A 27,243-nucleotide genomic window follows, 5' to 3' on the forward strand; every position below is an offset into this window, starting at 1 on the left:
ACAACTGCAAAAGGAAAAAACAGATGTTATAATCCTGGACTTTCTCTTTTAAATAGTTGCTATTTTTCCTTATTTTTCCAAGAGCTACTTAAGCCATTTCTAATGTCACCTTTTACTGTACTTTTATCTTATGCTGATGAAGCTTTTGGTGGAATTATTTCATGGAAAAAATCTAGAAAGGTAGCTTTCATGTTTTATTTTTATTATTTGCAATGCACTTTTAAAAACTCATGTCAAAGTACTACAGAAAGAGGAACAAGGAATATGTTCTAATCTTAAAAAACACATTACTGGGAAATTCAAAATTCTTATTGCAAAAGAATGCTGGCTCCCTAATTTTTCTGTTGTGCTGGGAGGGATAAAAAAGAGACATTGGGTCATTACAGAGGGAAAGTTATTTACAGTCACAGTAAGAAAAACAAAAATACCCAACCCTTCCAAAAAACATATGGCATACACTGCAACTTTATATCTTTCATCACTCCAATGGAGAATGTCCCTACTTTTTATGTAGAGAGCCCTGTTTGTGAAATTACAACACACATCTTCACCCAGGGCGGGGGAACTCATCTTGTGCTTGATTATACTTTATAGATAGATCTTTACTATTAATAAGTCTCTCATTTTCACCATACAGACATAAGATCTGGGGGATAGTCTGACAGTTTTAATTTCTGTTTCTAAATACTTTACATTTATCCATTTGGAAATAAAAATTTTACAATCTCAAACGGAAGCAAATCTGAAGGCAATACAACCCATTTCCAATAATCCAATTTCATATTATAGTCTCAAATTTCTAAGTAGACATCTACATAAACAAAGATATCAAAAAGAAGCTTAAAAGTGACAAACACATTCAATGCTCATGTTTTCAAAATACCATTTGGTCAAATCTGTTTTTGTCAAAGCCACACAATTACTTGCTTTAAGCTATCAGCTATAAAAGGAAGATCTATGTAAACACTTAAAAAACTAAGACAAATGCAATCTACAGCTCTTTCATGAAGTCTGTAAAGTGAGCACTAAGTAAAATTATAACACAGAGAAACACTTGCATTTTGTGATAAGATCAAGCCAATACTAACAACTCAAATTATGAGTGTTTCTTTAAGAAACTTATCTAAGCAAATCTGTTAGCATAGTGTTTCTAAATTCATGGCAAATTCATCTTTCAAGTAAAAGATTCAAACATTTGATATGGCTCTTCTATAGGTTTTCACAATATATTGAATTAAAAGGATTCTAAGATAATTTTAGAGACGTACTATTATTAACTCAGTGAAATAATATTCACTTTTATCTGAAAACCTCTCCTTAATGAGAGGAATGGAGATGGGTTGGGCAAAAGAAATACAAGTATCTAAATATAATTTAACTATTTTTAAAATGAAAATTCCTTCTTGCGTTGACTAGAACATACTACACAAAATTCTGTCTATTGTAGATGTTTACAAAAAATTTCCTTACTACTAAAACATTTCATATCTTCATCTTTCTGCCTCTGGAGATAGTACTTACCTCATTTGAACTAAAGCCTTTCATTATACTATAAAACACATACATGATTGTTACTCTAGGCAGTTCACTAAATAGTAGAAATAAATTTCACCACAGTCAAAGGAAACTCAGCTTTGCCCCCTAAATTTCACATAATGGACATTTCAAAATAAGCTGTTTATGTGATTTAGAATTCACTGTGCAAGTTAAAACATGCTACCACAGAAAGCAAGCAAAGTACTAAGTTTGGATAGCATATATGGCACTCTTGCCCTTTTTTGGTCATTAGGTTTTCTTTAAACAACGCTAACTAAATATTCGTTCAAAATATTGTTTATTCAAAACAATCTAATTTACAAACTAAAACAATGGTAGTAAATTTCACACTGAGATGAAGGTGAGAGAGCAAAGCGACTCACATTTGGCACTGAAATTTTTTTTTCTTACAGGGAACATTAATCATTTGTAAACAAAATCATATTCTTAAACCACAGTGAGCAAAAAAACACACTATCCATCCATTCGAAGGATTACTTTCTACCCTCCTGTCACTTTAGTTAAGACAGCTGTGTGGTCAGATAGGTTCTGCAAATAATACTAAAAGAAGGAAAATTAGAGCAAAAGAAGTGCGAGCTAGCAGGTCAAGAGGAAGCAGAGCAGTGAGGACACATGGAAACACAGGGCCAGACAGTATCAGGCAGGGGACCTAAGAGACGCATAAATAGTTTTTAAATCTCATTACCACCACATCATTCATCAGACAGTTAAGAGAACTTAGTTTTCACATGAGCCTCAAAGTAACACTAACTCTTAAGGAGATAAAACATCTTAACATACAAGAAAGAACTTTTGATTCTTTTGGCTTTTGTTTTTCCCAAATTAATGAAAAGCTATAAACTGAATAAAGAATGCAAAGCACGCTAAATCTTGTGCAATAACAACAAAATCTAAGATTGCAATTATGGCAGAAGAGTAATCATACAACAAAAGAAAGTGTAGAGTTATTTAATCCATATCCCATACATGATGCTTAAAAATTGTATCAAAGAAATGGAAAATGATTTGAGAATATGTAAAACCTCATATATCAGGGAGAGAAAAAGCATGACCAGAGAGTATTTAAAAAATAATTTGGTTTCATTACTCTTCAGTACACAAAGAAAAACTCAATTATTCACAGAAATTTGTTAAGTACAGTTGTTCCAAACAATAAGAGGAACACAATCTAAAAAAAAAAAACACTGAACTATGAAAGGAAAATTATTTCTAGACATGTACAATCTTAAATACTAAACTACTTCTGTTTTGCTCAGAGTGGTCTGAGAATAGAGGCAGAAATTACAGAATATGAAGCACAATGTATTTACATACTGAAAATTTACAATACTGATATTCCCAATAAAATGTTATCTATTTGAAACTTAGATATTGAATGCTTTTAGAAAAACTAATACATTTTTTAAATGCGAGAATGCAATTAACATTACCAACAGTTCAAACACAAAAAAATTAAGATGGGACAGACATCAACAGCTTGCCAACATCAAGTTTCCAGTTAAATTAAGAACTTGCCCTTTTAGCCATTCATCACTTTAATAATCGATTACAGTACTGTTGTACTTGTATACAGACTTACTGACATTCACCTTAGCTTCTAAGTCACTCTTATTTCCTTTAGCCCATTTAAGATTTACATGAAAGGTTAAAAGGACTCATTTTAAAACTTCTAAAAAGGTCAACAGACCTTATCATGATGGTGATTAAATGTGCAGATAGTTTTATGTTTGTTTAAAAAAGTTTTTAACTTGAATATATTTACTCCCAGTCCCCATCCCTTTATTCATGTCTACAACCACAATAAATACTGTTTGGTATAGCAAAGGTACAATATTCCAGGATAACAGAATTTTTTGCACTGGAAACGCTTACGTAAAATTTTGCTTTGATAAAAGCACATCACAATATTACAACTCAATTCTGATTAATGTACAAACAAAACGGGAATTTGGGTATGGTACACATCAGTGATTAAGAGAAAATGTCAACAATAGTCTGCAAGTTAGGAATCCATAGTTAACATCTGAATGTAATAAAACTCAAGCCATGATAGTTAGGTGTACTCACTACTGAAACGTAATGTTAGTCAATTCAAAGTATTTAAAATTAATAATGGACTTTTCAAGAAGGAGTTTACTTGGTTGACTATGCTAGTTTAACTGAAACCAGAAGGAAAACTTATTAACTTTGGGTATAAACTGGTTCAGAAGCCCCTTGATGGGCGCATCCAACCTTGGAGATGACTGAAAATGTATGCAAGTTTTGTTACCATGCCTTCAGTAACTAGAAGCTTGTTGATAACTGACCAAGTCGAATTAAAAACATAACTCATAGGACCTGTACATTACTATAAATGACACGGCTGATATAGTTATGCATTTCAAGTAGTAAGTTGGCCACAATTCACCATAAACAACTGATGGACGCTGAGAATTTTTTCATAAGATGGGATCTGATCTGTTCAACCCAGGGGGAAAAGAAGCTACATTTTTAAAATTTAGTGTTTAGATTTACATAATACAACATTCAATTATTACATCTAGAAACAGCATCAATTTCCATAAGTTTAGTTTTAAAAGTGAAAGATGTTTTGCCTTACATTAAAGAAATGTTTTGAGAATCATTTATATTAAGTTCTCTAATACAATACATGGAGAACTATTTTAAAATTAAAGTTTTGATAAATATTCAAGATGCATATTCAAAATGCAAGGAAATTTATTAAAACTGGCCTTTTCACTTCAAAAAGCTCTTTAAACTGTAACAGCTTATTTGTGTACCATAAGAATAAGACTTACATGCTTATTTTCTAAAGAGTATTCAAAAGGAATCTCATTTGATAAAATATATCTATTATAAAGAAACTGCTATTCTGTCACAGAATTATATACACTCGATAAAGTCTTTGATTTTGCCCACAACAATTTAAATACTAACAATTACCATGACTGAATTTTCAATATTTCCCATGATTATGAAGGACAATCAGGTGAAGAGCAGTTACCTATAAAAGGGGTTTGTTTTAGCCTAATTTAATTTGGATATGCCACCAACATATAAAGAAAAAATATCTGTTTACAGAATAACCTTTGTATCACATGCACAAGCCTTACAGTGCCCTCCCCCAACCTTTCACATGAATAAATGCTGTTCACAAATATAAAAATAAAATTACACGTGGAAATGAAGTATAAACAGATAATCCCTCCCACTCTATGAAAAATGTACACAAGAAATAGTTTTAAAATACAGAAAAAAAGACACAATGATTATGGTTTATGAATGAAACATCAAAGAAAATCATTTCAAGGTTAGTCTAACCTGGGATGTATGGTTTGATACAATTTAAAATTCTTAGATATGGACTACCCTGATCCCATTTTGATTAAGTTTCATATTTTCTTTGCAAATTAAAGGATACTGTTTCTTTTCTTTTAAAAACAACCAGATGCCAGAAAAAGTGTCATTTCTAAAAAGTGGTTTTTTTTAAGTAGAAAAGCTCTCTCAATGCTGAGAAACCATCCTCCTGTATTATAAACTATCATAGTGTTAGATTTCCTTTAAAAGTTCAGGGATAAATGTAGTTAGTTCAGGAGAGAAACTAAATTTATTTTTTAAAGTCCAAGCACATTATACATATATATGTACATATATATATATGAATTAACTCCCTGTATTTTATATTTTAAATTGCATGCAAACTATGTATGTGATTAACAGAATTCCAGTTTTTAGATTTTAGAAGTAAACAATGAGTCCTCTTGAATATTTTCTTGCTTTCCTAAGACCACTAACAACGTGAAACCTAAAAGTTATATATAGCTCAGCAATACAATTTTGAGGATAAGAGATCAAACTTTTTACCTGTCATTACTTACCTGTCATTAGTCTCAGATGTTTCCAGAAGATTAAACTCAGAACAAGTAGTTGGACCATTTAAAATGTAGGTATATACTGTATAAACAATAGCCTCAGAGTTATAATTCCTGTTTATAATACACACGTTAATACAACAGGAACAAGGAATACCCACCTCCTAGCGATGACGATACTCTCGCTCTCGGTCACGCTCTCGGTCTCGGTCACGATCCCGGTCGCGGTGTCTCTCTCGTTCTCTGCTTCTCTCTCTATAATAATCGTCATGACGATCTCTACTACGAGATTTATGACGCCGACTCTTTTCTCGTGATCTACTATGGTCCCTTTCTCTTGATCGTTCACGTCTTCTAAAAGAAATTACTGGATTAATGCTCTCCGTAACTGGACAGCTTAAAAAGATATTAAATATTTTGGTGTTTAAAAATACCTAAGAAAGCAAAAAATTCTTCATAAATCTAGTTCAAACTTACAATACCATGAAATGCCAATAACAATTTACCAACTCACCTTCAAGCATGAACTAGAAACTTCTTTTTTTTGGGTGAGGAAGACTGGCCTCGAGCTAATATCTGTTGCCAATCTTCCTCTTTTTGCTTGAGAAAGATTGTCCCTGAGCTAACATCTGTGTCAATCTTCCTCTATTTTATATGTGAGATGCCACCACAGCATGGCTTGACAAGCGGTGTGTAGGTCCGCGCCCGGGATCCAAACCTGCGAACCCCGGGCCGTGGAAGCGGAGCGTGTGAACTTAACCGCTGTGCCACTGGGCTGGCCCCATAAAAGTTTCATTTTTTAAATTTTTTTTTTTTAATTTTATTTATTTGTTTCCCCCAAAGCCCCAGTAGATAGTTATACGTCACCGCTGCACATCCTTCTAGTTGCTGTATGTGGGATGCAGCCTCAGCACGGCCAGAGAAGCGGTGCGTCAGTGCGCGCCTAGGATCTGAACCCGGGCTGCCAGCACCAGAGCACGCGCACTTAACCGCTAAGCCACGGGGCCGGCCCAAAGTTTCATTTTTTAAAATATTCACCCAAAAATTGGGAACAAGACACACCAGGGCAATACATCATTACATCTGCTATAACTAGTAGCCTAAAACAGACATGTGGTATTTCAGAATGAAAAAGAGCAAGATAAAGGAGAGAAAAGTTCAAAGGACTTGTGTTTCAAGCTAAAGAACATAGGGGGCAGGCCCTGTGGCCTGTTGGTTAAACTCAGCGTGCTACACTTTGGCGGACAGCATTCGTGGGTTCAGAGCCAGGGCACGGACCTACACCACTTGGCAGCCACGGCGTGGTGGCAACCCATACACAAAATAGAGGAAGACTGGCACAGATGTTAGCTCACGGTAAATCTTAGCAAAAAAAAAAAAAAAAAAAAAAGAGAGAGAGAAGGTAGTTTTTTAGATACAGATTTCATGAAATCACTCAATATACAATGGGACTTAAATACATAAAAACTACTACCCATTAACACAGGTTACCTAAACCTATATATAAGTACCAATTTTACATTTATAACTAACCAGGGGCTGGCCCTGTGGCGTAGCAGTTAGGTGCACGTGCTCTGCTGCTGGGGGCCTGGGTTCGTATCCCGGGCGCGCACTGATGCACCACTTGTCAGGCCATGCTGTGGCAGCGTCCCATATAAAAAAGTAGAGGAAGGTGGGCACAGATGTTAGCCCAGGGTCAGTCTTCCTCAGTAAAAAAAAAGAGAGGAGGATTGGCATGGATGTTAGCTCAGGGCTGATCTTCCTCACAAAAATAAAATAAAATAAAATAAAATACATTTATAACTAACCAAAATATGGTTCATCATGAGTGCTACTCCACTAAGAAACTTTCTAATTATATATATATATGTTTGTTAGGGGCGTGGAGGGAAGCAGAGGAAAAATCTAGTAATTATGACCACTAGAAAAGGTGGGGATACTATTCACATTATTATTTAATAATGATAAATGTTTTATGAGCTTTCTTTTCTCCAAAAAAAACCCCAGGTAATTTAATGAAAGCATACTGCCTAAAATACTTTTAGAAATTCTGTTGCTCTAAATTCTGAAATTCACGATAAGGAAATAATTAAATATTTATTTTGTATTTTTGCACCAGACAGGTAGACTCAGCAAATATTATTAGGTGTTAAGCTCCTTGACCAAGGCAGGAGCTCTTACTTTGGACTTAAAAAGTTAAAAAGATGACTATATAAGATTTGGTCTTTAGCTATGACAAACTTGTTCAGATATAAAGATCCTTACACTGGGTCAAAAAGGCAATAAAGTTGGAGACCACGACAAAGACAAGCTCCTTTTCCTTAACTTAATGAAGAAGACTCTACCACCAGATAAAAATCACTAAAGACATATCTAACACTATCATGGAAAGATTAAAGATCTACCTTTCAAAAATATGTAAAATTTCAAGGTTAGCAGTAATGCTAAAAAAAGGAATTACCTAATTAAAAAGCTAAGAATAGATCATTCATTCATTCATTCATTAACTCCTTTGTTCAAGAAATATTTATTTGGCACCCATTCAGTACCAAGCACTGCTTAGTCACTAAACATTATAGTCAACAGGACAGGTAAGGCCTCTTCCATCGTTCAACATGTGTTCTAGCGAAGAGAAAATTGCATTAATAATAAATAAGAAGAGATTAAGGTAAGTGCTGTGAAAAAAATAAACAGAACAACACGAGAGAATAACTGGGGAGAAGACCCCTCCTAGGAAGTTAGACTGAGCTGAGGCATGAAGGATAAGGAGCCAACTATGTGAAGAGCCAGGGAAAAGGGCTCCAGCAGAAGCTTCATGAAGTACAAAGACAGCGAGGTGGTCAAGCCCTTGATGTGTCAGGACGACGAGAAGGGAGACCAGGATGGCTGGAGAGCAGGAAGCAAGGGGCGAGGCCCGATGGGGCTGAAGCGAGAGGCAGGGACCACAGCACACAGCGCCCCAAGGTGCATAGTCTTATTCTAAGAGGAAATGGAAGCCTTTGAAGGGTTTTAAGCAAACACCTAACATTTGATTTAGAGTTAAAAAAAATCACTCTAGTTGCTGAGTAAACAGTAGTAAGTAAAATCAAAGTCCTATTTTAAAGTCCCAAGCACAAAATTTTTCCTATTTGTAAAGTAGCGGTTTTAAATAGACATGAGACAGGAAAGTTTTACCTTGATCCAGACCCGTAAGACTTGGATTCAATTCCGTGAAGGCAATCCTGCAAAGAGCTAATAAGAACTTTGCAACGATCATCAGCAGATACTTTGGATTGTTTAATTAAAGAAATCGCAGTCACCAATGTCTCAATAGCACTCCCATAATCACCTACGAGCAAAGGAGAGGGGCTGAAGTCAAATTTCGTTTTCAAATACCACCAAACCACTTGCGGTGAGAGTGATAACGCATTTTACAACAGGAGTGCACTTTCAAATGACTACAGAAGATGTCTTAATTTTTTTTATTGTTTCACCATTTGGAAAAGGCTTTTACGTGCACGAAATCAGCACAATTTATTATTATTATTACAGCTGTGTGAGGCAGGTTATCATTTTTAAATATGAGACTAAATGAGCTGCCTTATGGCCCCTGAGCCATTAAATGTCAGGGCTAAGATCTGAATTTATACATAAACATTTAATTAAGGGTCTTTCCACTACACACTGATGTACAGCTTCCTTCGAGGCCTTTCAAATAAAGTATAGGTGATGATTTGGAAATATAAAAATAACTATTACATGTAAATGACCCTTCTTCAAGATTGTACTTAAAGTTTTAGGTCATTCTTAATAACATAAATGAAAAATACTCAAAGGAAGAAATATACAAACCAGCGCTGGCATCTGACACAGCTCTTGAAATAGCACTACTTGAGATTGCCCTATTTCTATTCATGATTTCTTCAAACTCAGCTTCACTCAATGGTGTTCTTGCAGTATCCATTTCCCTATAAAATCAAAATAAACCTTAAATGGTACACAACAGATTTTCTTAGTCCTAACAGCATAAGCAATTCATACTAGTTGCTTTTGACAAGTGCCCTAGGGCCAGCAGTTACTTTTCCAGATCACAGCATGCTATTTCTCCTACAGACAGTAAGTCTAAGCAAAATTCTCTTACACCATTATCTTTCAGCTGAAATAAAGAAGCAACTCGTAAGCCTTGTCTTTCTGGAGGCCAGAAATGAGACACTTACATATCTACAATGCAATATTTTTCAGAGTCATACAAAAGCAGATCATTGTTCTGATGAATATATGTAACATAATGTCTGACAAAAGGTACTCATTAAGTGTAAATATTTGTTGGAAACATGAATAAAATGCCAAGATTTTCTAAAGCTGCTTGACAACTTTAAAGATGAAGTGTGCAGTACAGGAAAGGCCAACTTCTCTTTGCCATCTTAGCTGCTCATTACTAAGTAGGACACTGACTTGAGGCAAGCAGTAGCAGTTCATTGCACTGAAATGAGCAAACAGCTAATCTAACCACTTGCGTGCTTATACGGTATTACTGTTATTCCCAAAACTTCATAAACATCCTGACCAAACTACAAGTTGTTCAAAATTCACGCATGATTTCAACTACATGCTGTGACTTGTGCCCACCCTACCTCCCTAAAAAAAATATCCCAAGTAAGATAATCAGTTTTCTTCAATTTTCAATAAAAAACTAGTCAATAATAAACGGCTCCCCCAAATTCTTGAAAATCTGATACTGTAGAAATTCTAGTATGTTAGGAAAAGGATATGAGACTCAAATTTTAAACTGTCAAACCAAGTCACCTAACCCACTCCTACACACTGAGGGTGAACACCTGGTATGTAGTTGCTCACTGGAATTAAAATCAACAGAAGAAAAGTTATACTAGCTTGGCAGTTATAATATTTTTCTAAAGAAAACAAAGCATTGGCAGTCAAAAAGATGCAACTTCTATGGATAGATAACTGCTAATAAACTTTGTTTACAACATCAAATTTACTGCCGTGGCCTGTGTAATTGTACGGAATTAGGCAGATGCTGAAATTCATTCCTGCAGGACCTTATCAAACTGAAATATAAAGTAGTTTAATAGTGATAGTTATAGAATACAAAATCAAATGATAAACTCAAAAATTGAAAGGTACAAATTCAAACAGTTCTTAAAGATTATAAACATAGCTATCCAAATTATGATTTGCGTATGGATCTTTTTTTTTGTGTAAGGAAGATCAGCCCTCAGCTAACATCCATGCCAATCCTCCTCTTTTTGCTGAGGAAGACTGGCCCTGGGCTAACATCCGTGCCCATCTTCCTCCACTTTACATGGGACGCCGCCACAGCATGGCTTGACAAGTGGTGCGTCGGTGCACACCCAGGATCCAAATCTGGGCAGCCAGCGGGGGAGCGTGCACACTTAACCACTACAACACGGGGCGGCCCCTGGATTGTTTTTAAATTACTTCGAAAGGGGGCTAAGAGATCATTTAGTTCAACAGTGGTTTCCACCCAGCTTTTCTCTAAGGATGACCATTAATTATTTTAATTTCCATAGTCTATGTTTTACAAGCCTTTATCTACCCAAAAACACATGTAAGTTATTTAATGTCCCCATTTTAATTAAAAGTTAGTAAGCTGCTACTCAAGACTCCTGATCAGCATGAGATCATCAACAGTACCTACTTAACAAACTGATCCAATACCCAAAACAATGAAAAGACCTTAAGGTTCTGTGTAGTGTCATCAACGGTAAATGAGATTCAGACTTTACAATCTTAAAAATAGCTTCAGTATCCCATCTGCTCACTTAAACTATCTTCATTAACCTCTTTTAATTTAAAAACCGATGGAAAGGAATCCCAGGATTTAGTGACTTGCCCTAAATCACATGGCCACATAAGTAGCAGAGCCGGATTATTCCCAACCCTGTTCAGTAAGTTTTCACCGTATCATAACTTCCTCTTCTAACAAGAGAAAGCAACACAGAAAATTAAATATTGGAGGAAAAGAACATAATTAAAAAAAAAAAAAACCTCAGCGATGGAGCACAGAATATCTTTTATTGATCAAATACACCAAGTCTACTTTCATAGACACATGCTAACTTACCTTCCAGGAGGCCCATAGTCACCCCTATCATATGGCGGAGGTCGGCCATACGGATCTGTTGGCGGTGGACCCCGGCTATCTGATGTAGGCATGCCGCTGTTAGTTGGTGGAGGAAAGAAAGCCGGGTTCACGTGTGGAGCTGGTGGTGGAGCACCTGGAGGTGGTCCAGGAAGATGCGGAGGAGGAGCAAGTGTAAGGGGTGGCCCAAGAGGGCCAGGTGGGCGAGGTGGAAAGGGGCCTGGAGGTGGAGGTGGTCCCTGTTGTGGAGGTGGTGGACCAGGAGGGGGGCCGTAGCCTGGAACTGGAGGTGGAGGACCAGGAGGAAGCGGACCCAATGGAGGTTGCCCAAAAGGCTGTCCAGGAAAAAGAACTGGTGGTGGAGGGCGATCTCCTCGATTAGGAGGCCCAGCTAAAGGAGGAGGCAGAACCTGACCAGGAGGTGGAGGACCTGGTGGACCAGGTGGGCCTGGAGGACCTAGGGGTGGACGTGGTGGAGTCTGTCCAGCTATAGAATAAAGGAGAGAGAGAGAAAAAAAAAAACACTTCAATGAGGTATTTTAACCTTTATGCCAAGATTATACTTTTAAAGCATAACTCATAGACCAACATCCTTTCTCTTTAAATGAAACCCATATGGTAAATGCTACACTAACAACTGCAAACGTGATGTCTATCCTTACAAATTTAACTACCTCAATTTATGCTTAAGAAAAATTATTACAACAAAAACTTTAATAAAGATTACAACACTTAGAGATAGTTTCCATCTTTCAGCATACACACACTTCTCACAGTGAGATCACCCACCTTATAGTCTACTCTGATGCCAAGCTAGAAAGTGAAACAAGGAAAAATGGTCTTGAAAGGATTTTTTAAGAGGTAAGAAAATAAGACGGATGTAAATATTCTATATATAAGTCAAGCAAGTTTGGAGAAAAATAAAGACCTTTTAGGCCAAAAATGGGTATTTCCTCTATGCTGTGCCCCATATGCCATGGAATCCTAGTTTCCAGGAACAAAGGCCGAGTTCCTTTAACAAGATGCTTGATCAAATTTCCTGGATTCCAAAAATAGCATAACAAGGAGAGTAAGTCACATTAATAATGCATTACTTGAAAAAGAGAGAAAAGGAAAAGAGGTATTAGGTAGACATTTTATCCATGGTAATTTAAGAAAAATTTTACCTGGAAAAGGTGGGGGTGGCCCTCCTGGTCCTGCTGGCCCAGGAAATCTGTCCCCACCGGGAACAGCCCCTGGAAAACGGCCCCGTCCTCTACCACCTTGTGGAAATGCTGCGCGTGAACTGCCTCCCGGAGGACCAGCTTTACCTTCCCCAGACATTTGTCCTGATTGTGTAGCTGCAAATATCCAAATACTCATAAATAGCACTGATTAACATAGTTCTCTGAAATGTAACCACTCTTAGTAAAAACAACTCTATTTCAAAGTTCACTTACACTACACACTAACTTGCAGATGCCTTGGGCCTGTCCAAACTACATGAGAAACACTGGTTAGGAAAACATTCACATCTATTTAAGTTCTTTTGAAGTCTCAAAATATCCAGGCTCAAATGTACTTCCAATGAGGAAATATGAGTTACTTTCAAAACACCAGTACTCTGCAGCAACCAAGACCAAAACTCTCCAACAGAAATCTGAATTTCATTAAGTATAGACCATTTAAACTCTGTAACATATTCTTCAGTTAAATCTTAAGGGCTAAAACATTAAAAGAAAAACAATCACGTGAATTTCTGTTAATTACGTGATCATCCATCTTATCTCTAAGTGATAACATTCCTAAGTGTGTAATGGCACATCTGCTCCACATTCACTTTACCAACAGGTGAAAGGTCTTCGTGTTCAGCACAAAGCCAACGAGTATTTTCTGGTTATCAGTGGTTTCTCCCCCACCATCCATCACACACACCCACATAACTTTCCTTCAATCTAAGGGTTAGAAGGCAGTTTCTTCCTTTCTCTAGGATGGGAATGACAGGACAAGGACGGCAGGGCTATAAAACTTGTATACTGTTGAATAATATTGGTCTGTGACATCTAGAGAAAAATGGAGTATATTTGCAGTACATGGGACCACAGTCAACACCAGTAATTAAATCAAATTCAAAGCACGGACTTTTTAAAATGGATTCTCTAATGAACTAAATATTAAGATGACTTCTCTAGTATAACATCTAACAAATGCTAGCAACATTGATTAAATGCACATCTTTTAATAAAAGCCTCTGAAGGATTGCTTACTTTTCCTGGACTGCATTTCAAATTGACTCAGGAACTGTTTATTGCATGGAGTTACAACAGGATTCTGACCATGAAGTTCTCTTTTAGGCAACAGATCCATCAACTTTTTTGAGGATGCTTCAGATCCAACGCCAACAAGGGCAAACCTAAAAGATGTTTAAAGGGGTGAGGGTAGGAAGGGAGGAGGGATTAATAATGTTACTGCAATTAAAAAGGAAATGACCTGAACTTACTTTTATCTAAGAAAATTGAAAATATTTCTTAAATTAAAACTATACAAGTTCACACTTTCATCTTTAACTTTTTTTTACAGCAACATACAATTCACTCATTTAAAATGCACAATTCAGTGGTTTTTAGTATATTCAGTTTTACAACCATCACCACAATCAATTTTAGAACATTTTCATCACCCCAAAATGAAACCCCATACCATTTAACTGTCCACTCCATTTCCTCCCATCCTCCAACCCTAAGGAATCACTAATCCACCTCCTGTCCCTGTGGATTTGCCTACGCTGGACATTTCACATAAACGGAATCCTACAATATGTGGTCCTTTGTGACTGGCTTCTTTCACTTAGCATAATCTTTTCAAAGTTTATGCATGTTGTAGCATATATCAGTACTTAAGTTCTTTTTATGACTGAATAATATTCCATTATATGGATATATCACATTTAAAAAATCCATCAGTTGATGGATGTTTGGATTGTTTCCACTTTTTGGCTATTATGAATAACGCCACTATGAAAAGATGCTCAATGCCATCAACCACCAGGGAAATGTAAATCAAAACCACCATGAGATACCATTTCACACTCACTAGGATGGCTACAATCAAAAAGACAATTAATAAGTGTTGGTGAGGATGTGAAGAAACTGGAACCCTCATATACTGCTAATGGGAATATAACACGGCACAGCCACTCTGACAAACAATCTGGCAGTTCCTCTAAGGTTAAATACAGAGTTAACACATAATCTAATAATTCCACTCCTGGGTGTATATATATACCTAACAGAACTGAAAATGTATGTTCATACAAAACTGGTACACAAATATTCATAGGAGCATTATTCATAATAGCAAAAATGGAAACAACTCCAATGTAAATAAAAAGATGGACGGAATAGGGCCGGCCCCGTGGCTTAGTGGTTAAGTGCGCGCGCTCCGCTACCGGCGGCCCGGGTTCGGATCCCGGGCACGCACCGACGCACCGCTTGTCCGGCCATGCTGAGGCCGTGTCCCACATACAGCAACTAGAAGGATGAGCAGCTATGATATACAACTATCTACTGGGGCTTTGGGGGAAAAATAAATAAATAAAATTATAAAAAAAAAAAAAAAAAGATGGATGGAATTAAAAAAATGTGGTATATCCATATAATGGAGTAATATTTATCCATAAAAACTACTAAATACTGATACATGCTACAACATGGATGAACCTTGAAAACATTATGCTAAGTGAAAGAAGTCAGTCACATGGGACCACATATTGTATGATTTCATTTATAGGAAATGTTCAGAAAAGGCAAATCCATAGAGACAGATTGCTAATGGGTAGGGGATCTCTTTTTGGGGTGGCAAAATGTTCTGGAATTAGACAGTGGAGATGGTTGCACAACTTTGCAAATATACTAAAAAACCACTGAATGAATTGAACACCTTAAAAGGGTGAACTTTATGGTATGTGAATTATATCTCAATTAAAAAAATACACTTAAAACAGAAAAAAAATGAATGATTACCAATTTCATATAGTTTTAGGATAATCTAGATTATTCTCAGAAGGGCCCTTATGAGCTTAGAACCCTTTTCTTCCTAATGTTCAAAATGGTCCTTTAACTAGATCTCTTAATCTAGTCAACAAACTCTGCTGTGTAACTCAAGATTATCTTGGGTTACAACACTTAGAAAATTTAACTAATTTGTTAATTTAACAAATATTTATTGAGCACCACCTCCTGCATGCCAGACACCATCCTAGGGCTAGGGATGCAAGAGTGAACAAAACAAAACCCTCTCTTTCATAGAGCTCTCATAGAGCTTACAGTCTAGTCGGAGACAAGACAATAAACAAGTAAAATACACAATAACAAAGGAAAAATAAAGAAAAGAAACAGAGTCATGGGAGAAGAAGGTATTTCGCAGAGTGGTCAGGGAAGGTAACTCTTTAAAGAGAGCCCTGAGTGAAGTGAGAGAGATCCATGTGGATATTTGGGGCAAAGTAAACGAAGAAACAACCGCTACTGTGAAGTCTGAGTAGGATGTGCTGAGGAACAGCAAAGAGACCGATGTGGCTGAAACAGCACGAGGAAGACGAAGGGTGGTAGAAGACAAGGTCAGAGAGGTGGGAACAGATCACAGTGCCTAGTGATCTGTTCCGCAGATCAATGCAGTGCCTGCTAGGCTGCAGCAAAGATTCCAGCTTGTACTCTGAGTGCGACAGGAAGCCATCAGAAGACGATGAACAGACAAATATTGATGCTGCTTTTTTTCAATTTCTACTATGTGTAGTATAGACTGTAGGGGATTAGGGGGAAAGCAGGAACACCAGGTAGGAGGCTACTGCAAAAGTTCAGGTAAGAGAGAATAATGGCTCAGACCAAGTAGTAGAAGTGAAGTGCGTGAGAAGTGGTCAGACTCGGCACATATTTTGAAAATATTCTTAGTTAGCATTAACTGGTACAGTGAGCAATATAAAATAAGCATATTCTTTACTTTATCATTCTGCATCTAGCAATTTATCTTTAAAAAAATCCAAAATGTGCACCTAAAGATTTATATAAATGATACCTGCTGCAGCATTATTTATAATAGGCAAAAACTGGAAAAAACTCAAATAACCAAAAATAAGGATGGTAAAATAAACTATAGTAGCATACGAAGTATGATGGAGAGAGTCAGACATTAGAGTAGATGTATATTTATTGATAAATATTTGTTTTACTCTTTCTATCAAAGACGTTATAAAACGTGAATTGTAACCGTTTTGTGCAATAAAAATATGATATAAACATTAGGAAAAAACCTGAAAATATATTATTAAAATGTTAAGAGTGATCATCTATATAGATGGTGAGACTGTGGCTTTTTATTTTCTTACTTTTGGATATCTGTATTTTATAGTGTTCCTATAATGATCCTACCTCATTTGTATGGTTTAATAGTCTAAGAAAATAAAGCAAAACATCCATGATACTCACACTATTCTCTAGTAGCCCATCTTCCCCCATCCCTTAATCATAGGCATAGTAATGCTTCTTCAAACTGTCCTTTCAATAATCATTTCCATCACAGATGGAGAAAACTCAGGAAAATTAAAGAATAGACCTCATCTGCCCACACGTCCAGCTCCACTAGTTTTAGTGAGCCAGATCACAGAGAAAGTGAAATGATTACGAACCTTTGCCCAAGAACCTCCTGCCAATGTGGATAATAAAGCATCCTACACGTGTAAAGTTAGCATTACCTTTAAAGAAAGTGATCCCCAAAATTGTAATCACTAGGTACTAACTCATATTAGGAAAAAAAGAATTAAAATTCTTACCCCTTCGACTGACCATTTGCCCGATTTTCAAAAAATTTTATCTCCAAAATATCATTTACTCCCAGGGAATGAACTGCTTCAGTTAAGTCTTCATCTGTTGTCCACTGCAAGACATTTCCCCCTCATTAACCATCAAAACATATCTAAGATTTTTACTGCTTCAGCTTAGTTTTTAAGGGTAAACTCAGAATAAACAAGAGAAAATTAATGCTCAGGGCAAATCTAAGTGCAGTTACTGCCAGTCAGTCCCCAGTTTTTAAACAGCATAAAAGCACCTGAGGATGTAACTTCATCCCTTGATAGGAGTTTTGGAAATCAGAAGGTACACACCCTTACAGAGAAGATAGATGTTTTACTCTTAAAGAGTTTCTGATCTCTTCCATCTTTAAATTGCTATGAATTTAACTTTTCAATAAAACCAAACTCACTTGTCACTTCCTCTCCTTAAAGGAAATTGGGGAAATAAATTCCATCTTATGTTTGCATATAAGATGAAAAGAAAAAAACTAACATGTACTGAGTACCTACCATGGACTTAGCATCAAATATTTAACTGTGAAAACAACCCTCTAAGTCCTATTATGATTCCCATTTTACACATAATGCAACAGCAAGGTTAAAGTGCTTGTCCAAGGTCACAAAACTAACAGGAGAGCTAAGATTCAAAGTCTTCCTTAGCAACCACACTCTTCATAACGACACTGCTAGTGTCTTCAATATTATAAAATTGCTCAGACTGGGTGGTGGGAGACGGGTCAAGTAATTTTTTAAAAATTTAAACATCTTAAAATAAAATGCTATTAAGGAAGTGGAAGGGTAACAAGTTTTGATTTCTAGACAAGTTATATGTAACAAATGTTTCTAAGTAAAGATGTAAAAATTATATAGGACTGTTTTAGTGAATATTTAATTTAAGGTTTAATGCTAATAAAATTATAAATAGACAGACTGAACATTCTATTATGTGTAGTAAGTTTAGAAAATAATCTTATAGTCTCAAAACAATAATCTTAGTCTCAAAAACAACCCAAATTAAAGTACAATTTATATAGCAGCATTTCCATAAATCAGATTTCAAATTTAAGAGCAGAAATGAAACTCTGCAAGACTGTACTAAGTAGATAATGAAAACTTTTTAAAACCAAGAGCCATATTGTGTTTCTTTCTCTCCTTCTAAAGTTCTAAACCCTGATCTGAGACCTCAGGTGAGCATTTTTCTCTGTAAAATTGGGATAGTTGAAGTGTAGGAGTAGTAAGGTAAAAAAGAAATTGATTTGAAGATAAAATAATTGAACTATATTTAACTGGAATCTCTAGCAAAACAAGCTGAATGACCACAAAATTCAAAACTAGAAGATTTGGAACTTATGAAATACAAGTAAAGATACTTGTATTTCCTTCCTCATTGCATATGCAAGCATACAGAACAACCAATCTAGTGGCTTCAAATTCTTGTTTTTATAAAAACTAGAGAAAAACATTAACCACTGGAACAGTTCAAAAATCAATTACCAATAATTTAATTCATATGTTAAGTTTACTTACCCATGTTAGATTTCCAATATATAGTGCAATTCTCTTCCCAGTATATGTATAGACAACATTTGGTGCTGCTCCTTTCCCCACATCATCACCAACAGTAGGTGGGAGAGTATCCATGTAATCGCGGTCTTCTGGGGCATCTCCATTATTTGCAGATGGAGAGATTACATCATCATACAAATCTATCTGATCATGCCCACCATATTCAGCTTCCTGAGATACAGAAATAATGCTCTAGATTATACAGTAGTCAGACTATTACTAAACAGATTTGAATACAAATGCATTCAACTACTTTGTTTTAAAAATCTAGTAGAAGATAGAAAAAAGCCCAAAGATCTCAGTGCAAATCTTCTCTCACTTTATGCCACAGATGTACTCTTGAACAGTGCCTATAAAGTTAATTTATCTACAATGAATCCTATTTTCCCACTGATATTTATTATAATATAGGAAATAACGTTTGGGAAACATTTTCTCTGGGGAAAGAATGGCATATAGACGAAATAAAGTAATAATATAAAACCTTCCTTGGAAGTAAGATACTGTTAAAGCAAAAGTAATAATACATAAATGCAAATAGATGAGCTTTAAAAAAAAAACTGACAAAAATATCACAAACAAAAATCAGAGCCATTATAAATCTTTAATATTTGACTGCAGAAAAATACAACTATTATTTTCTCTGGTGTTCAGGATCTTGCTTCCCAATCCTGAGAAAGCTATTAGTCTTAGAAAAAAGCACAGTGAGCTAAGCCATACGGAAGAGATGAAGAAATGTGGGTATGTAAATAATTCCAAATGTCATAACAAATAAACAAAGGAAAGAGAAACAATGAATAAAATACAGGTAAAACTATCCAAATTAGTTTCTAGAAGTAGTTTTATTATTCTCGGTCAACAAAGAGTTAATGCTTACCTGACTTCTTAGATATCTAGTCAATTAGCAAGAGAAAGTTGATATGAACAAGGATCTAGTGAACAGTAAAGCTTTGCCATTGAGCGTCACCAGCAGAATTAAAGCAATGCTAGTGGAGCCACTTACATGCCTAAATGATAAGCAAGGAAAATGAAACAGATATGTAAACAGGGGAAAAATGAAATGCAGGTATTGGCAGAACACAATACCATTTAAATCGCCTTTGGTAACCATTACTGGGCCACAGGCTTGACCAGCCGGTATCAGAGGAAAAACTCTATTTTTATCTTTCTCCCTTTCCACTAGTAAGTACCTAAATTGATGTGAACTGCTTTAATCTTATGAGGTAGAATATTTGAGATAATAAAGGAAGAAGAGGCAATTACAACTACAAAACAACAAACTTAAGAGTTCAGGCATAACTCATATCCTCTCCCATTAATTCAATTTATTAAGGATGAACTGTTATATAAATGGCACATAAGGAAGAGCTACTAGTTTTAGGGACTATTTTACACTGATAGAGAAGGACCCAGAGAAAGCATCTGTAATACAACTGTAAACAGATCAACAAAATATTGGTATCAGAGGCCCCCAGGGAACACAGCTATTGTTTTGTTATTCAGAAGGGAGCCAGAGTTAAGATTATTTTTTTTGTCTCATCTCTTTTCTTTTTGTTTTTTGTGAGGAAGATCAGCCCTGAGCTAACATCCATGCCAATCCTCTTTTTCCTGAGGAAGACTGGACATGGGCTAACATCTGTGCCCATCTTCCTCCACTTTACATGGGACGCTGCCACAGCATGGCCTGACAAGCAGTGCACCGATGCGCGCCCAGGATCTGAACCAGGGCCGCTGCAGCAGAGCGCGCGCACTTAACCACTACGCCATGGGGCCAGCCCAAGAATTATTTTTTTTTTAAAGAAACAGAAAACGAAAAAAAAACCTAGGAGGAGAAATACCATTTATACATATAGCCAAAGGGATCTGAAATCTGTAAAGTCATCTTCAGGTAATCTGTATAACTGAGTTAACTAATTCACTAATTATATAACAGAATCTTTACATTAACAATTTTGGTATGAGGTACAATGTCTGCAAGATTTATTTGGTAAGGGGCCCAAGATCTTAAGGTAAATCAGAAAACAAAGTCATCTTTAGCAATGGGCAGAAACTAAGACCACAAGTCACTGAATAATGCCATAATTTTATTTTGTTTGTACAGCAATACCAAAATAATCTTTCAGGACTGAGTTTGTGTTAAACAAAGTAACATGCTCAAATTGCAGTGACAGTAAAAATTAGAAAAAAGGAGGGTGAGTTTTGTTATGAAGTTTCAGTGTAGCTGAAGCTTCAGGTGGCGTGGTTGCAGCAGTGGTTCCAGACACTTAAGATACTATAAAGCCTCCCACAAGGGGTAGTGGGCACTTTAAAGTCTCTTGCAATCCGGTTCTGTACATCAAGTAGAATTATTATTATTATCATTATTATTATTACTCAAAGGGAATTGTGTTTCCATCCTCCTCAGCAGAGACTATAATCACAATATATGGTCTGAGAGAGAGCAAAAAAGAATGCAAGAGTTATTAATAGCAGGACTAAAGTAAAAGTATTTAAATGTACACTTTCATAAAATAGGTTAGCACATTATTTTTCATTAGCTGTAAATCTAGGACAATGTTTACATAAATAGACAATAATTTACAAGCATAAGTGCAGCTACACTAACCTGGTGCATCACAATCACTTACTATTTTTGTCCATCCATGAATTTCTACGTTGACACCAACCAATTTTCCACATTGATATGATTCTACCAATATTTAGGATCAGCCATTTTGTCTGGTAGTTGGACTGCTTCCAATTGGTTGAAGTGTGATGCTAAATGAGACCACGGTCCTGGGGTTTGATCTCCATGTGGACTAGTTAGCTTCGCTCTGTTCCAAGGCCACAGCCTGTACTTCTAGCCCCAACGGTATGCGTTTGGACGTGGTGAAAAAATATTAATGAATCTGAATACATTTGCTGCCATTACTAAAATTTCAACTCAAAGCACATACTCTTGTAGTATCAGTAATCTTCCTTTTCAGCTTCAGCATATCACATCTAGCGTCCACGTAAAGAAAAAAAAAATCCTACTCTGTTCCCATTTTAAAGAGAGGAAAAACGTGCATATTCTGAAATTATGCAAAATGTATATTTGAGGTCATATATACAGAACATGAACTCTGAAAGTCTACTGAACAAACAAAAAAAATGGCTTCTACTCTGTCAAAGACAAATGGTCAAGTGTCAAGTTCTACTATGTACAGAGTCTTTTCAATTATTACTTTTAGGAAATTTTAATGGCATTCAAAACCAAGAAAATATCAATATTACCACCTCTAATTATTCTAGGTACCAAATACTGCCCAATCTTAACTATCTACTTTTCATAGTAGCTAATCACCAATAGAGCTGCACATTACACATAACTTACAGTAAGCGACAGTTCTTAGGGTTTGTTAAAAAAATCCACTTAGTAATTTTTTTTTCATTCCCTACATTCCAAATCACTACAATCATTCTAAAGGCAAGGTATTTGCTCACGATTTTACACCTCAAGATTATGTTCTACACAATATACAAGAAGCTGTTGCCAAGTCAGAGAAAACACTTAAAAATAATATGGACACTAAAATAACCAAAATTCTATTAGTTCCTTTTTAAGGCAATGTTTCTCAACTATTTTTTCATTATTACTAACTCCCCTTCCTCCAAGGAGTTATTTTTAGACATATTTCCCCTGATCACCTCCCATAAAATTTTAATATCACCGATATACTGTATTCCATTATTGAGATGAATATGGTATAGCTGTACTATACTCTTCTTTCTCCCTGACAGGCCCCACACTGCTTTTGGTGGTCCTAAAATTGTAGTGCGTAATACCATTCCTGCATTATATGATACTACCAGTAACGGCACAGCAAAGGCCACTTGTTTCAAAGCCCTTCTATTTAAAATAAATAAAGGGAATTTAACATTCATTTCCATTTGGAGAAATATAAGCAGGGGGAAAAGGTTACATTTTGCATTTACAAAATGTATTCTATACCAAGGAAGAAAAATACTAGCAAGCAAAATCCAACGGCAGATAATCTAATATGTATATATCTTTTTAGGAAATATATCATTTCCTGATTTTGTCTAATTATGTTCTGAGTAGATATTAAAATTAGTTTGTAATCCCTGTAAAAATCTCGACTAACAGTAAGGAAGCCAACTTGGTACTAAAAATATGCCACACAAACCACAAAGTGGACAATTCACAGGCAGCTGAATGAACTACACTTATAAATAATAAAACTGAGTGAGCAGAGTTCTAGCTCCCCTAAACATTTCTACCTGTTTCTGAATCGAACTCTACCTGCCTCACTCTTGACCTTACTGACTTATCTTAGAGGGTTTTCTATTAAACATGAATTTATTAGGAATAGGGTTTCACCGATAATTGTCTAATAAACTTATTTTCCAACATTGGCTAGACAATTGGCTGGAGTAGATACATGATGACTAAATATAAAGTATGACAACTCATGAACTAAAGGCAAGTGGACTTATGAAGATGTCTAGGTCCATAACTTCTAAATTAATTTTTTTCCAGCCACTACCTATACACATTTTCATTTTAAAGTTGGGGGGTCAGATTACTAAATCAACACTGCTATCAGTGACCTAGCGCCAGACAGATCAATAACTAAATTCTACAGTAAGAGCTTTTGATCCCCAAACAGGCAAAGTACACACTACTTCAATGCACACAGTATAAGCTTTCCTGAAGTGCACAGAATTTTTGACTTTCCTCTCCCCCAGCAACAAAATTCTATAGATACAGATACACATAAAAGAGTGGATTCTACAATATACCACCTGTCAGGGTATTATAATTATGTAGGCGTCTCTCACCCCCACTGCAGTGCACTCTAAGGTAGAGACTATCTAAACTTAATATCCGTCCTTGTTGGCAGACTACAGATACTCAAAAAACCTATTTGGAACAATTGAGTTTTAAAATTTTTTATGTAGTTCTGGTCAAAATTAAAAAGTCTATAATTATTAAATATTAGGCTAATAAATACTACATTTGAGTTCAAATCCCAGTTCAAAGTGAATTGATATAACTAAAGAGGCTGAAACAGAACCTCTTTCTTCTCAACTCCAAATTCAAGTAATGTACAGGTTTGGAAGTAGTTCAAATTCTCCTTCCACTGGAGCAACTGTTCTCAATTTGGTTACATTGAAGACCTTGAATTTAAGAACTAAAGAGCACCCACAAAGAACAGCCGAGTCCCTTGTGCCTTCTCCCCTTCTCCAACTTGACTCTCCATTCTTAAATTCATCTGGTGAAGAAAGAAACTCTACTACAGTTTCACCAACTTATTCTCATCTCATCCTCAAATTAAAGATTCTTCTAAAACAGTTGAATGCCTTACACTTTTGGAAATAGGTTTATACTGTGCTTTAGCAAAATACAGACACACATGAAAAGCTTCATAAAAGTACGACCATTTAAAATAGAAAAAAATGGCAAACACATAGATTACAGAGAATTTCAAAGTATACAGATGCAAATAAAACTGCAGCTCACTTTGAAGAATAAAGATTTTTTAAACGTTTAGCAGTTTAAAAGCCAAAGTAAGTCAAGACTGGTTATACTTGGTAAAACATTTTACTCAACTACAATAAAATAAGAGCCATAGTTTACTATAGCAACCAGTAGGAATAAAGCCACCAGCTAATAACAGTGCAAATTAAATCAATCAGCAATAATTTTGTAGTTGCCTCTAATTCTGATAAAACTTCAGAAAAATATTTCAGTGACAGTAACATTTTAAAAAACAGGATGAACCATGAAAACGATCAACTATCCTTCTGTGGCCATATTTTGTATAGGAATTATCACAGCAGGCAGTAGATTACAAAGGCCAACGATATGCAAAATAATAACAAAAACGAAGCCACTATTTAATCCCCCCATTAATCTATTCAAAAGTATAAAGATTTTACTGGTAAAATCATACAGCTAGCTATGTGTGAGCTATAATGCTACAGGTACAAGTAAACAGAAAGTGACATTTTTAAAAGAACCCTACAAAGTTGTTCCTCATTAGGACCACAAAATTTTAATCTCTTCTTACCTCCTGCTCAGTCAGCACTAGTTACTGCACAGAGATAAGCAAGGACCACCCCATCCAGCCATATAGATTAGAGAAACGCCCACCCCAAATTAAGTATGCGAAAGCCTAGAGAAGATTTCATGAGGACGTCCTGAAAAAAGCTCAACTTCTAAAACCGACCCCAATTCTTCCTTCGTTGTGGAGAGAAACGCAAAGCAGACGTATTTTCTTGTAAGAAACGCTAATGAGGACAGGCTTGAACACTTACTTGTTCCCTGACTTGCAGGCATGGCCCTCTCTTGGATGGAATGTTATACTCATTCAACAAATCAAAAGAAATTTCCTAGAGCTCTTTGTCTGCTGACTTAAAAGCATTAGAATCTGTGCAGCACTAAGATAATGTCTAAATTTGTCACTGACACAACTCGGGCATCACACAGCCAAAATATAAACACAATAAAAGGAACAAAGATTTTAAAAATGTCTGACTACAATGGGTTACATTTAAACACATCCAGCCTTTAAGGGGGCAGGACACATTTAAAGCTAACTGAGAATTTTTTCCTTTCCTAATATTTAAACCAGGGCACAAAGTCATTCCGGGGGCGGGGGGGAAACGGTGGCGATTTCTAGCTTTCCCTATTTTTAAAAAACCTTGAGCCCCCGCCACAAATAAGGTCCTTTAGGGAGGGGGGAAAAAACCCCAAACCACGAACCAGTAGCATTTTATTAGGCTTCGCACACGGACCTGGAAAATACAAAAGTAAAGCTCTCCGCGCGGCGCGGCGGGGCCGACGTCTGGACACGCGCGCTGCGCCGCCGGGGGGGCAGCCGCGGCGCGGAGGGTCTGCGCCCCCGCCCGGCCCGACCCGGCCGCACGGCCCGCCGGCCGCCGAGAGCCCGCCACGGCCACCGCGCCTCGGAACGGCCCTCGAGACGCGGGCGTCCTGTCTCGACCCTGCGCGGCCGGCTCGGCCGGGCCTCGGCCCCCAGCGCGCCCAGCCCTCCGCGAACGTGCGCGCCGAGCGGCCTCTGCGCGGCCGGGGGGGCGGCCCGGGGCACAAAGGACCGGGGCGCCCCCCGAGCGGGAGGCCGGGCCGGGGCGGGGGCGGCGCGCGCCCGGCCTCCCGGCCTCCCCTCCGCGCACACGCGGCCCGCGCCGGGCCTACGCGGCGGGAAGCGCGCCGGCCGCCAACAATGGGAGCGCGGCGGGGCCGAGCGGGGAGGGGCGGCGGCTGCACGGGCCCGCGTCCGCTCCGGCCCCCGCTCCCGGCCCCGGCGCCCGCCGCCCGCGCAACGACGCGGTGGAACGAGGGGCCGCGCCGGCCGGCCGGGTGGGCGGCGCGGGGCCGGAGCGCGGGCGCACGCTGCAGCCCCGGCCCGCCCGGCCCCCGCGCGGGCCGCCGCCTGGGCGCCCGGCCCGCGTACCTGGTTGAACTCCTCGCCCACATCCGCATAGATGTCGATGTGGTCCACGCCGTCCGCCATCTTCCTCGGCCTCGGCCCGCCGCCTGCAGGTCCGCCCGCCGCGGCAGAGCAGCGGGTCGACGCGGGGGCGGGGCGCCTGCGTCACTTCCGCGGCCCGCGGGACGCGGCGGGGGCGGCGACCCGGGGACGCGGGGGCGGCGGCCGGGGGGCGCGGGGGCGCGCTGAGGGGACAGCGGCGGCCCCGCGGCCGAGGCGGCTCTTTGTGGGGCCGGGCCGGGCCGGGCCGGGCCGGGGGCGGGGGCGCCGCGCTGGTTTCCGGGGACGTGTTTCCACGTCGCCTCCGGCGCGCTCGGGCGCTTTGTAGTGTTTTCATTCCTCAGTTTTCCGGCATCTCGCACAGCCGAGGGTCAAGCGGTGTGTGTCACGCGACGCCGGGGGCGCCTGAGGGCGAGGCCGGCTCTCCCTGCGCCCTCGGCCTCGCGGAGCGTCGTCTGCTCGGAAACGCTAGAAACCCGCGGCGTTATCTCGGCTGCTGGCAGCCGTTCCTGTTTCCGTCCCCATCTCCTGCCGTCGTCGTCCTGCATCGCCGCCTCGTCCCCCGTGGCCGAGTGCCGCCGTCTCGAGCCCGCGCGGCAAGGTGGCGGCCCCTCAGGCGGGGCTCCGACTCCTGGAGTGCCCACGGGCAGGGGACGGGAAAAGTGCCGTGACCCGGACGTCTCATCTCACAGCGGGGGAGCTGGGGCCTGAGGAATTGAAGAGCTGTAACCGGGGTCGCGTGGTCAATAAAGAAAGAGCTGTTGCCACCAGTGCTTGGTTCCAAGATGTCAGTCCGGCTTGAAACCTTCCCCCATTCTTTAT

The 27,243-nt window shown here is 38.3% G+C and overlaps 1 protein-coding gene across 4 annotated transcripts in view; it reads right to left on the reverse strand.

The window, feature by feature from the left end:
- CPSF6 (cleavage and polyadenylation specific factor 6) overlaps nt 1–26,510 on the reverse strand; it is a 28,055-nt gene extending 1,545 nt beyond the window's left edge. Inside the window, exons 1-10 of one of the 4 annotated variants that reach the window (XM_058557660.1) lie at nt 26,386–26,510; nt 18,884–19,093; nt 17,339–17,442; nt 13,782–13,927; nt 12,702–12,875; nt 12,464–12,574; nt 11,518–12,022; nt 9,261–9,376; nt 8,604–8,757; nt 5,591–5,780 (exon numbers count right to left, since the gene is read on the reverse strand). In XM_058557660.1, the coding sequence (XP_058413643.1) occupies nt 5,594–5,780; nt 8,604–8,757; nt 9,261–9,376; nt 11,518–12,022; nt 12,464–12,574; nt 12,702–12,875; nt 13,782–13,927; nt 17,339–17,442; nt 18,884–19,093; nt 26,386–26,445 (1,767 nt within the window). In that variant the 5' untranslated portion in view covers nt 26,446–26,510 and the 3' untranslated portion in view covers nt 5,591–5,593. Of the gene's footprint in view, nt 1–5,590; nt 5,784–8,603; nt 8,758–9,260; nt 9,377–11,517; nt 12,023–12,463; nt 12,575–12,701; nt 12,876–13,781; nt 13,928–17,338; nt 17,443–18,883; nt 19,094–26,385 lie in introns of all 4 variants that reach the window. The other 3 variants (XM_058557659.1, XM_058557663.1, XM_058557662.1) reach the window with 3 other exon arrangements.
- Nucleotides 26,511–27,243: the final 733 nt, after the last annotated feature.

Source organism: Diceros bicornis, chromosome 17, assembly GCF_020826845.1.
Source record: "Diceros bicornis minor isolate mBicDic1 chromosome 17, mDicBic1.mat.cur, whole genome shotgun sequence".
Taxonomy (NCBI): Eukaryota; Metazoa; Chordata; class Mammalia; order Perissodactyla; family Rhinocerotidae; genus Diceros; species Diceros bicornis.